Here is a 13,125-nt window from a genome sequence, read left to right on the forward strand (position 1 = left end):
CCAGTTGTCCGCCTCCTGGCATATGATACAATAGCTTTTCCTACTTTAGAATATGCAATAATCATTTGGGACCCCTACAAAAAAAGAAATATTGAAAAATTAGAAAGAATTCAAAAGAAAGTTGTCCAATTTATTTAGAATTCTTATGGTCGAACTTCTATAACAGATCTCCTTAAACGTAGTGGCTTCTCTTCGATTACAGAACAAAATCGTGTTTCCCGATTAAAATTCTTTTTTCAGCTAATGAATAGCCACTACCATATTGATACCTCTCACATCTTAACACCTTTAACTGTTTATGTCACTCGTCATAAATACTCCCTAGCAGTAACCTCATTAACACCGCACAACAACTGCTTCAAATACTCTTATTTTACAAGAACAATAGTTGATTGGAATAAACTTCCTGATGAAGTCATTACACAAAATTCTTTATCCCGTTTTCAGGCGCACCTGCATTCATGACTCAACTGCACATACTTTATTTGGTCCTTTTTTCATGCATTCTGTCATTTTGCCATGTTGAATTCAAGCGTCGGCATGATTGCTTGAACTGTATGTTTGTATGAATGTACTTGTATGTTCCCACCCTGCTAAGATCTTGTAAAAGATCACAGTATCTATAAATAAAGACAGACGTGCATTCTCTGTCAGGCACAGGATACTCTACCATTTTTAGCAGAGCTATTGTGCTGTTCTCATTGCCATGCATGGCAGTCGAAAGTTAGTCTAAAGCATAGCTGGCAGCGCAGAAGATTATTAACCGTAACATTTCTTGGAACAAAAGACAGGCATGTTTTTGTTGTTCTCCATGCGACTCATTATTCTTGGCGCTACAAGCAAATTAAATCATTGAAATGCTGGCAGCAAAGCATTTTTGTCATGCCACATCGACACAAGAGAGGGTGCAAGGGGCTCAACGTCTTCATTGCAATTGTCAATACTAAGCTGAAGCTCCGTACAAAACTATTGAGGTTTCCAGGTCTAATTGTTTACTTTAGGTAGAGAAACACGAGAACATGATTTCGGCATTGAAAAAGGTGGCCATCGTCGCATCCGCCTAACACCTTATAGTCATTTTTAAAACCCAGTGGAGACAGATTTCCACAGCATTGCTTCAAACCATGCCCACAAAATATTCCGAAAATCTGGCATCATTGTACTGCCGCCTTCATTATCCTCACCTGTGGCTTCGAAAATGCAGGACGCACTACTGTAGGTCGACGACAAAAAAGAAAGCCACCATCATCAGTTGAGTGTGGCTCAGGTCTGCTGCTGGCATGCTTTCAGACACATCTGGGACAAGACAGGCTTTGTAAATGTTTTTGCCATGAAAGCTTCATGCTCAGTACTGTACTGGTGGTTTCTCATTGAAAGATAACAGTATGCGCGATCACTCCCCTACCTTACTAGACTTTGCGAACAACAACATGCGTACCACTGGGGTTGCGATTTCTACTGAGACAACCTTTGAATAGGCTTGTGTGAATAGTCGATATGTTGAAATATTCAAGAACGTTATGGCATTTGATATTCGCTTTGGCTCTGATATCAGTATTCGAAGCTTTCGAAGTATCCAAAATGAACGAATCTATGTTGTTCCCCTCCCCCCTCCCCTTCTCATTACAACACCCCGGAAAGAGGAAGAATTTTAAAAATCTGTGCGTATAACCCAGGAAAATAACTTGTGCAATACCTGAATCTTTGTAAAAATGATCTCCATTATTTGATGCACGAATCGTCCACATCATGTCTTCGGCCAGCTAATCTCTGTTTCCCACACCTTCAGTGACAATGACTGGGAAGCACTTTGCCCTACAGGTGGTTTCACGGTTGCGTGGCCCAAACCTTGAGAGGAAATTTACGCTGTCGTGAAGCCACACCTGGAGTTGAGAGTCATATGTACAACCCCCTCCCCCCCACAGCTCAATTTTACTGTTAAATAAAAAGAATTGTGCCAGAACCCAGCACACAATGACTGTCAACAGCAATGCGATTAGCATTCAAGCAGTATATTGACACACTGTATTGCTGACATTGCATTTAGCTAAAATCTGTAGTGGTCATTATGAGACTTCCATTCTTTCGGCTACATGTCACCTATACCATATTCGGTATCGGTCCATATTGATAGGTCACTCACTTGGCAAGGCCACCAATAAGCATGACTGCATGATGACAATGCAGTGGTGGCAATGGAATGTTGTTATAAAATGAGAAAGGTGGTTTGGTGGTGATGGCATGACGATGGTATGACGACAACATGGTGACTGGGATGACAACAATGGGATGACTAGTGTATGATGGCATAGGTGTCACGACGATAGCATAATGAAGCTGAAATGACAACGATGGCATGACGACGGCAGTATGACAAGAAATGCATGACAGCAACTGTCTGAAGACGATGGCATGACAATGGCCGCATAATCGCAAATGAATGATGAAAGCATGATAACAATAAAATGAGGAAGGAATAACATCAATAACATACCAAAGGTGACATGATGATGACGGCATGACAACAATGGGATAACATTTCTGAAGTTATGATTAATGGTAAAATGAGAGCATGACAACGTTGGCATAACCACCATGGTATGATAATGACTGTGGCAATGCAGGCACGACGATGACGGCAGGAGGGGAGAGTCTGATGACGAAGTTGGAATGACAATGATAGAACTAACACGAGGCATCATGATGATCGTACGACAACAAACGCATGATGATGACTGTGTAAGGAGAAGGCAATGACGACAATGGCATGACAACGATAGTTGGGCTTCTAAGCACGAGGTTGCGGGATCGGAATCCCGACCACAGCGACTGCATTTCGATGGGGGCGAAATGCAAAAACACCTGTGTACTTAGATTTAGGTGCACGTTGAAGAACCCCAGGTGGTCCAAATTTCTGGAGTCCCTCACTATGGCATGCCCGATAATCAGATCTTGGTTTTGGCACGTAAAACCCCCCTAATTTGACTTTTTTTACAATGATATGACGACGATGGGATGACGATGACTTATCACGAAGACTGTGGAACAACGACAGCATCACAAGAGTTGAATGATGAAGCTCAATTGATGATGGAACTACCATGACGACCTCATGGAGATGGTATTGCTACAAATGCATCATGACTGTATGACTATGATGGCTTGATGAGAGTCGGATGACAAAGCTGGAATGACAATCATGCTATGACTATGACAACATTGTGATCATGAGCACATATTTAGTGGTTCAAGCTATTCAACAATTTGGGCTACTGGGTCAGCGTAGAAGGCATGACAACGACGGCATGATGAGTCAGATGGCAAAGCTGTAATGACAATGATGGAACGACCGCGATGGCATGATGTTGACAAGCACATACCTAGTGACCCAAGCAGGTACACAACTTGGGCGACCGGGCATGCATAAGAGGATAGATGGACGGACGTATGGATAGACGGGCGGGCACGCAGGCATGCTCAAAATGCCTGAAATAAGTAAATAATGCTAATCACCTAAAAAAGGTGTTCGTCTGGGCGCATGCAAGACCTGTTAGGCGCCCATATAGACGGAAAACATCAAGCTGGATTTGCACAACACAGCATAAACTGCCGGCGTCATGCAGTCAAGGTTGCACTTCACAGCATCCCAACGATTCACAACAGGTGAGCATGAAACGTGCCTGCAGCCGGAACCACCATAAGATTTTAGGTAGACTGAAGCACAACAGTAAGAAAATTTTCTGTGCAGTTGGAGTTGTAAGAAATGCTGAACTAGCATTTTTGCATTAGTATATGTGAACAACAGCACCTTGAAAATAAACTGACTTTGGAGATGAACCTATTTCCTTTTTAACAATAAAGACTCAACTTCCTTAGATTTTTCAACATCTGGCTCTGATGTCAAGGTTTTATGCAAATCCCACAATTACAGTAGAACCCTGTTGATAGATTTTGCAAGAGACCACGGAAAAAAAATCTCTACAGCCGGGAAAGCATAACGGTGAGGAAGGCCACAAATCTCTACAGCAACATCAGAAATAGCTCTGAGTGGCTGCCAGTATAGCTATTAGATGTCTAGGCACTTGTAGTGTGCTTGGCGACAGCACTTGTGCTTAAATTATTAAAGGCAGATCCACACAACGGACCAATCCGCGAGCCGCTCGGTCATGTGATGCGACGTCACGGCCCGCCGCGGTCCGCTCCAGCGCAGAGCACATCCACATGGCGGACCGCCATAGCAGACGGCAGAGCAGACCAACCAGCTACACTCTCTGCCAGAGTGTTATCATTTTTATCATTCCGGCTTGAGTTCCACACAGCCGGGAACTGCTCAACGAGGGATACAAAATAAAAAACCTCCTCGTCACTCCAAAAGGACACGGTGTTTAAAAAATATATCTGCTGCACGCACGTGTAGGCAGAACGGCGGACATGAAATGACTGCCTTGACTGGCTTTTGCTGAGCTGAAAACTAGATTGGATTTGGCTGAAGACACTCTGTTGCCGGACAACATTCGTTGGCTACGCCAAAATCGCTGCGGTTTGCATGCGGTCCGCCGCCAAAACTGAAGCGGGAAAAGCCTCGGTGATTTGTTGGACCGCGAGGGCCGCGGTCTTGCGCGGGCCAACTACGGTACGCACGAACTGGTGACGTCCTATCACGTGATGCGCGGACCGCGGTCCAAAAGAGCAATTTGGTCCGTCGTGTGGATCGGCCTTAAGAGACATGTTTACTGTGTGGCCCCTTTCCACTCTTGATATGTTTCACCGCAATGTTTTTATATGCTTCACTGCATAAGATGGGTTTGTTGTGATGAAGCTGACTAAAGAGAACTGGTGCTTATTCACTGCATATAGACCTTTTCATCGGGCGAGGAGGAAAGGGTGTGCGGGGGTCCCTTTCCTCCTTTCTGGCTTGTGCGATCCGGCACGGTGCTGCTTGAAAGTATTGCTGTCGCATGCTGCAGAATGATTTCAAGATGTTTTACATCATAATTGCAAAATTTACGCAATGTCCGTTTATATAACGTCATCAGGGAAGCCTTTTGGTACATCAGTAACTACAGTATGTGGAAATATCTCTTGGGGACGCAAACATGCGACGCGCATTATCAGGAGCGGTATGTGTTGTGAACTATTTTGCACATATCAGTTTTAATTTAACGAAGAGAACTGGCGTCTCTGTATTACCAGCATGAAATAGTCAATCTGCTCGCTATCTGATTGCCTGGCGTAGGGACTAAAACATAAGAGCGCATGCTCATGTACAGCCAACCTAAGGCAACGACAAAACATCTAAGCGGCAGGTGCTATCAAATATTTTTGATACACCGGCACCATTCTCATGCATTTAATGTCTAGTAGGCTTGAAATCATTATATGTCTACGCTTGCTTCCTGCATGAGGCCGATGGCACTGCTCAACACAGCGATCACTGCAGTTGGTGAACCTGCGTGATATATACACGAGCTATATATGTGCTTCAGCGTTGCCTTTTTGCCCTATAAAGCTATAGTCCATAAAGCTGCAATCCATCAGAGATGGATTGCATAATAAGAATGCGGTGGCTATTTTTGAGGACAATATTTCTGTAATACGTGTGAGTGCGTCGTAGAGAACGGGACAAACACAACGGAAAAAAAAAAAGAAATTCGGTTATCTTCTTTTTCGAAAAAGAAAGAGAAAACGCGCTAACACCGCAGTACGACCTCGCATAGTCACGTCGCACGTTTATAGATCTGTGAATGTTGATGCCACATGCTTGGACTATACGCTATGTAGAACAAAGATTTTTGTAATTCAGCACCTACCACTGCTTAGGATGCTTGCACAGTTCATAAATGGCCGAAGTATAGTTCACATTGTAAGGTATGCTGTTATTACTAACCAAAACTATTTCATTCATGGGTGAGAACCTCATTCACCGAAGCAAGTAGTCACAATGTAATCTGCAGCTAACAGTTTGAACGCTTGTCAAAGTATAATAGCACAGCTTATGTCGTAGCAGAACGGTACCCACGCTGTTACGATTGTGGCGTATGTTTCATTGCTCCTAAACCGCAGCTTAGAACTAGATGATAATACTACAATAGATCACATTAGGGAATGTAACTTTCAGAAATACACAATTGATCTGTGAGGCTGATTGTAGGCTTGTGAGGCTGATCGTGAGGCTGATCGTGATTGTGAGGCTGATCGCGCTGTGTGCTCGGTCCGCCTTAACGGCAGCAGAAACTCTGGCCATACCGACTTAAACCACTTCAGTACGTCTCACAGAACTGTTTTCCACGAAGAAGACACCACGTCATACTAAATATACCGCACGAGCGCAAAAACAAATGCCAGAAACTACCGCTGAGCATATACCTGCCATGCAAAATGGAGCGCTCACCCAAGTCACCTATAGATGGCGCCACTGCGTAGCAATATGGTGGTGCCCATGAAAAAACAGTCTATAAGGCAGTTCCAAAAATAAATGTAGCCCTGGTTTTAGCCCAATTTGTGGGATTCCCAGTAAGTTGTAACCGATGCACACTTTTTTAGGTGCTTTGCCAACTTCTTTGTGAACATTTTATCCCGATGCTTGTGCAGTAACTTGTTCTAAACTTCAGTCACTTCTTGCAAGGGATCGGTCATTTGTTGCAACAAATCGGTCGCTTATTGCAAATTTTGATCGCTTGTTGGAAAGTACCAATCACTCGTTGCAACGTACCCATTGCTTGTTGTAAATCTCCTGTGTGCCGCTAAGTTTACGTGACTGCCATGTGTAAATGCAACGTAAGATGCAGGAACATTACAGAATGCCATTGCATAAAATGGGAGCATAGTATGTGGAAGTCAATGATATTCAAGTCGGGACTGTGAAAATGCGACGTAGCAACCGCAAATACGCAACAGCAAACTTATCAAAATATGAACTATCCACTTTGAAATTATTCTACACTAATTATAATTTGCTTCAATCTAAAAATTTATATTCGCGCAAACCTACATTTGAACAATTTTCCAACACTGACAGTGAGCTCAACCTCTGTGTGGAATTAACTGACGATAAAACTGCTCCTCAAAAGTGATAATTGAAAAAGCAGCAGCGCAAAAGAGACACGGATGAAGACAACACGACAAGGATGAGCTCTGATCCATCGTTTAGTCTCTGTCCGTGTCTTTTTTTGCGCATTTTCAAATGTGTACCAACATGCCCAATTCGCCACATTAATCAAAAGTGATGGCAGATTTGGACGACTCCAAAACTGAAAACAAGAAGCCAGTGCCTGTGCTGCTGACGAGCTGTGAATGGATGCGAACGCTGATGATGCTGCCATTAGTGTAGAGTAATGATGTTACTCTAGCCGAAACTAAAGAAGACATTATTGCGTGCATGTGGAATGGTGTACAAAGGCAAATAAATTAATTTTTCAAGCTAATAGGGCAGTAAAAGGTTTGCATGCATCTCTTTCTTTTCTCACTCCGTTTTTTTTTGGACTGCCCGATTTTTCTGATGTTATCATGGTCTCTAGGGCGTCAGAAAAATCCAACATTGACCGTATATGACAGTTATTTCATAGGAAACGCTTCAAAACAAGGACAACTGTGCTTTAAGGCATGCGTAATGGGACTTGTATGTGAGGGCACTGCTTACATAGCTTCCACTGCATTGCCTGCTATGTATAGAAAACTGACTAGCCCAATCAAAAGGATGAGACTGAAAACAGCACAGGCATTGTTATTGCAGGTGTAAAGAAAAACTTAGTAAAGCCTGTCTAGCCCAGGCATGGTTATTGCTCAATGAAGCCTGTCTCCAGATTCCAATTATGCACTGCTACACTGTGCTGGACATAAAAAACATGCAGAGGCGGAGCTTCTACCATTGGGACTGACCACAGTGGCTATGATGTTTGATGGCTGTGGGCTTTGATTCATTGCCATGGCATTTTGTTTGGGCTGAAATGTAAGAATGCTTGTAGTTAAATTTAGGGGAATATTCGAGAATTGTAAGCAGTCGGCAATAATCCAGAGCCCCCCGCTACAGGCGGCCTCTCATTTCCCTTGCTATTCCCTCTGTGTGTTGTGGACTGGCTTGTTGGAGTGCCCTTGACCCAGTGCGTGCACTCCAGCGCTGCCTGGAGGAGAGCTCTCGCCTCAAGCTGGTCAACAAGAGCGACTATGCAGGGGGTGTACGCGCCATGCTTGGGGACCTGGGCTCCAGCCGCCCCTCAGAGCCTGTGTACCGGGCAGGGCAGGGACCCCTCAACTTGGTCACCTACACCAGCCGTGAACGGTGAGCCTAGGGCCACAGTGTTGGAGAGGAGTGGGTGCTCTACGAAGCATTTGCTCAGTATTCCACTGGAAGTGAAGTTCATTGCTTTCTGCCCACGGCACTTCCTGTGCACTTTTGCAAGCAGTGTCCTTTTAAGTGAGCCTTCACAGAAATTCCAAAACTGTAATGCATGCAAATGTTCAAAAGCTGCTGGGTAACATCTATGCCCCATTAGGCTGTCTCGGTCACCACTGTGCTGTCACTTCCAACCTCTGAATCTACTCTTGAGTGTGAGCTGACCTGTATGTCTTTCCCGCGATCCCGTCGGATACTGGTTATGCTACCTAGATTTCACTGTCACATATTTTGTTGTCCAATACACCTCACCGTCCGTTCACTGAATTTTATTTCTTGAAAAAGAATTGTACCTTAAAGTACTTGAATGTGAGGTCAGAATAGTACTCCAAATTATTTTAACATCATCTCTACTACACCTGGATAAAACTTGTGGGTGTTATAAAAAACTCCACAATGTAAAGAGACAAGAGGAATGCTGCAGGAATCCTGTGACCACGTACTGTCAAGTCCTCTGCTCCAACACAGTGAGGCATCGACAAGTTGGAAGGAAGAACAAGACACTTCGCTTCAGATGTCCTTTGCGGTTAAGATGCACAAGGTTGCCACGACCTCTCGCCTCATTGTGTCGAAGCAGAGGGTTTGGCAGGATGTGGTGTCGGGATTCCTGCACCTACTGGCCCCTTTCATTGTGCATTCTTTTCATGTCAAGGACTCGGTTGACAGGTATCTGGCCACTGAGACGTCTCGTCCTTGATGTAGCAGATTTGGTCTAATTGTTTCCACACCCAAAGTATTTGACATATGTGAGGGACTGCATACAGGATGATAAAGAGGAACAAAAGTGTGATGTCTCTGTAGAAACCTTTCTGTAGCTGTTATTTATTGATTTATCTTTGATCGTTATTAGGTGGAGAGACAGTGTTCTCGCACAAAAATAAGGAGCATGTGTAGGGTCAGGGGTTGCATCACTGCTTAGTTGCATATTTTTGAGTAAAGTAGACCATAAGCACAATTCTCCTTGGATGGTGTTGCATATGAACATTTGTGTGTATTGTCTTGGTGGATGCCAACACGTTGGGTGGATGTTCCTAAACAATTCAGGGAAAAAGGGTCTGAGCTAAACTTCATGTTTAAAGTTCCCAAGGATTGCTGTATCCAATTTTTAGACCAAAGCATCTGATTTGGAGGATCACATACCATAAGTTTCCACGTATAACTCGCAGCACCAATTACAACAGCCCGGAAAGGAAAAGAAAATCAACACGTATAACCCGCAGAATTAACGGCATACAACAACTCTCAAATCTTTGCGAAAACAGTTTCCATTCGCAGGTGCAAGATCCCCATTGTATCTTAGACCAGTGACTCTGTCCCCCCCCACCCCTGCAATCCTTTGGTAATGCTGGTAAAGCTTGGTTTACACAACAGACATAATTGCAGATGAATCAGTCATGTGACATACGACGTGAATTTGATCACTCCACAGCTAGCATTTACACAACAGAGGGTGACAGTGCAGACAGAGCTGCCTTCTCATGGCAACAGCGATGGAGCAAATGCGACCGAACCGCGAATCCCAACCGTGATTGTGCTCTCTGCTGTATCGCGAAGCACTTCATGTGGACCGAGGGAGATCCACAAGAACAGTTTGCCAGCATGGTGTCCAGTATTCACCACCTATACTAAGCTTAAAATGGTGACTTATACTAAAGAGAAGGAGAATCAGTGACCATGGAAAACGGTAGAAGGGAGCTTCAACACGCAGGAGTGGGTAGAGGGTGCGGTTCCCTAGCAAATAATGAAACATTGAATGGTGGAGAATCTTGCCTTGAGGTGTGGCTTCACGTCAGTGCAGTGCATGCTGCCGTGAAGCCACACATCAAGGTGGAATTTGCTTGCGTATAACCTGCCCCCTGACTTTAGTGCTAAATCTTTTAAATTTTACTGCAGCTTATAGGTTCGAAAATAGGGCACTGGCTGGATGTATATTCACCGCATTCTGTAAAGCCGATTATTGACTTCCATTCATCATGAATCCCATAGCAGCCTCGTGTTTGACAGCTGGCTTAAAGAACTCGTGCCTGCACTTGACGGAGGACAGTTTCACCAGGCAGTTAAACAGACCGAAAAAGTTGCAATATCCTGAAAACGATTTGACTTTTTAGAGTGCAATTTTTAGGCAGCCGTTCTTGCGGCGAGTGTCGGCGTGCCTCGGCATTGTACCTCGGCATAACCAAGCAAATGAGTAAAGCGAAAAATGATAGCAAATGCGGCACGCAGCGGAAGATGAAAGAAGAGATCGTGAGGGAGGAAAGTGGAGGAGGACGCTACAGTGAAAGCAGGAGGTGGAAAACAGAGGAGGAGAGTATGGCAAAATGGTGTGGAGGAAAGCAGAGTGCCACACGAGACTACGAGATGGCGCCATAGTACTATTTGAAATCTGATTGTGTGCATGACACGAATTGTGTAGTACTTTCTGAAAGCCACACAGGCACCAGCAATTACACTGGAACATCCGACAAGTCCTGTGTAAAAGCCAACGCACTTGACCTGCAGATCAGATTCTCAAAGATTGCAGACTCTGCTCGCCTTCTATTGATGTGCTTGAGTGTTACTTGTTTTGCAACATTTAGCTCCATTTGCAATGTGCCACATGAGACAGATGTCCACACTAGTGAAATGAAAACATGTATAGAGCTGCGCTCACGTTTCGCATTAGGGAGTATAGGTAATAGCTGGCAAATTTTATGACGTGAAAGTATCCTGCAAAAGCTGATCATCATCATAATTCATCAGCCTGGTTACGCCCACTGCAGGGCAAAGGCCTCTCCCATACTTCTCCATCAACCCCGGTCATGTACTAATTGTGGCCATGTCGTCCTTGCAAACTTCTTAATCTCATCCGCCCACCTAGCTTTCTGATGCCCCCTGCTACGTTTCCCTTCCCTTGGATGACCCTTAATGACCATTGGTTATTTTCCCTCCTCATTACATGTCCTGCCCATGCCTATTTCTTTTTCTTGGTTTTGGGGGTTTCTACTCCCGTACTCTTGGGACAAAGGAACGACAACACAGTAGTGCAAACAATCACAAGGGCATTTATTGCACCTTTCATAGATCAATGCCGGCTAGCCGAGTTTCTATACACAAAACATGCCGATGGGCGCGCGACAAATCTAGGAAGTCCGACTCACCGCGACCGGATAGCGAGCGAATATGTTCGCCCCATGCTGGATCCCAACGCCTGGTCGTTCGCGTGTACGGTCACACGAACGGTGGCGCGTTCGAAGGTGCCCACGCGAGATGGTCTCGCAGAAGCATGGATCGGCGCACGCGTGGCACGGCACGTCCGCACTGCTTGCTGTCCCGAACCAAAGAGGGAGCTTTTCCCGCACCCAAGTAACCCCGCAGCAGCGCAACACTCGCGCCATCTCTCGCACTGCGCTTGTACCACTCCGACCGCTGCGGGCGCCAAGCCACGCGGCGTCGCCGCACTGCAGGAGCTATGCGGGAAAACAAGATATCAGGGGACGCGTGAGAGTCGCGCATCCCCACAATTTCAACTAAGGTGTCATTAACCCGCGTTTGTTCCCTCACCCAATCTGCTCTTTTCTTATCCCTTAACGTTACACCCATCATTCTTCTTTCCATAGCTCGTTGCATCGTCATCAATTTAAGTAGAACCCTTTTCGTAAGCCTCCAGCTTTCTGTCTCGTAGGTGAGTATTCGTAAGACAAAGCTATTATACACTTTTCTCTTGAGGGATAATGGCAACCCGCTGTTCATGATCTGAGAATGCCTGCCAAACGCACCCCAGCCCATTCTTATTCTTCTGATTATTTCCATCTCATGATCCGCATCCGCGGTCACTACTTGCTCTAAGTAGATGTATTCCCTTACCACTTCCAGTGCCTCACTACCTATCGTAAGTTGCTGTTCTCTTCCAAAACTGTTAAACATTACTTTAGTTTTCTGCAGATTAATTTTTAGACCCACTCTTCTACTTTGCCTCTCCAGGTCAGTGAGCATGCATTGCTGTTGGTCCCCTGAGTTTCTAAGCAAGGCAATATCGTCAGCGAATCGCAAGTTACTAAGGTATTCTCCATTAACTCTTATCCCCAATTCTTCCCAATCCAGGTCTCTGAATACCTTCTGTAAACACGCTGTGAATAGCATTGGAGAGATCGTATCTCCCTGCCTGACGCCTTTCTTTATTGGAATTTTGTTGCCTTCTTTATGGAGGACTACGGTGGCTGTGGAGCCGCAATAGATATCTTTCAGTATTTTTACATACGGCTCGTCTACACCCTGATTCCGTAATGCCTCGATGACTGCGGAGGTTTTGACTGAATCAAACGCTTTCTCATAATCAATGAAAGCTATATATAAGGGTTGGTTATATTCAGCAGATTTCTCTATCACCTGATTGATAGTGTGAATATGGTCTATTGTTGAGTAGCCTTTACGGAATATTGCCTGGTCCTTTGGTAGACGGAAGTCTAAGGTGTTCCTGATTCTATTTGCGATTACTTTAGTAAATAGTTTGTAGGCAACCGACAGTAAGCTGATCGGTCTATATTTTTTCAAGTCTTTGGCATCCCTTTTCTTATGGATTAGGATTATGTTAGCGTTCTTCCAAGATTCCGGTACGCTCCAGGTCGTGAGGCATTGCGTATACCGGGTGGGCAGTTTTTCTATAACAATCTGCCGGCCAACCTTCAGCAAATCTGCTGTTACCTGATCCTCCCCAGCTGCCTTCCCCCTTTGCATAGCTCCCAAGGCTTTCTTTA

The 13,125-nt window shown here is 44.8% G+C and overlaps 1 protein-coding gene across 5 annotated transcripts in view; it reads left to right on the plus strand.

Annotated features, from left to right (window-relative positions):
• The window catches only part of mio (GATOR complex protein mio), a 547,780-nt gene that overhangs the window by 286,580 nt on the left and 248,075 nt on the right, over window positions 1-13,125 (plus strand). For all 5 annotated transcript variants that reach the window (XM_072286653.1, XM_072286650.1, XM_072286651.1 and 2 more), the window contains one exon: window positions 8,109-8,278. In XM_072286653.1, coding sequence (XP_072142754.1) covers window positions 8,109-8,278 — 170 coding nt within the window. The remainder of the gene's footprint in view (window positions 1-8,108; window positions 8,279-13,125) is intronic.

Source organism: Dermacentor andersoni, chromosome 2 (genome assembly GCF_023375885.2).
Source record: "Dermacentor andersoni chromosome 2, qqDerAnde1_hic_scaffold, whole genome shotgun sequence".
NCBI classification, from domain to species: domain Eukaryota; kingdom Metazoa; phylum Arthropoda; class Arachnida; order Ixodida; family Ixodidae; genus Dermacentor; species Dermacentor andersoni.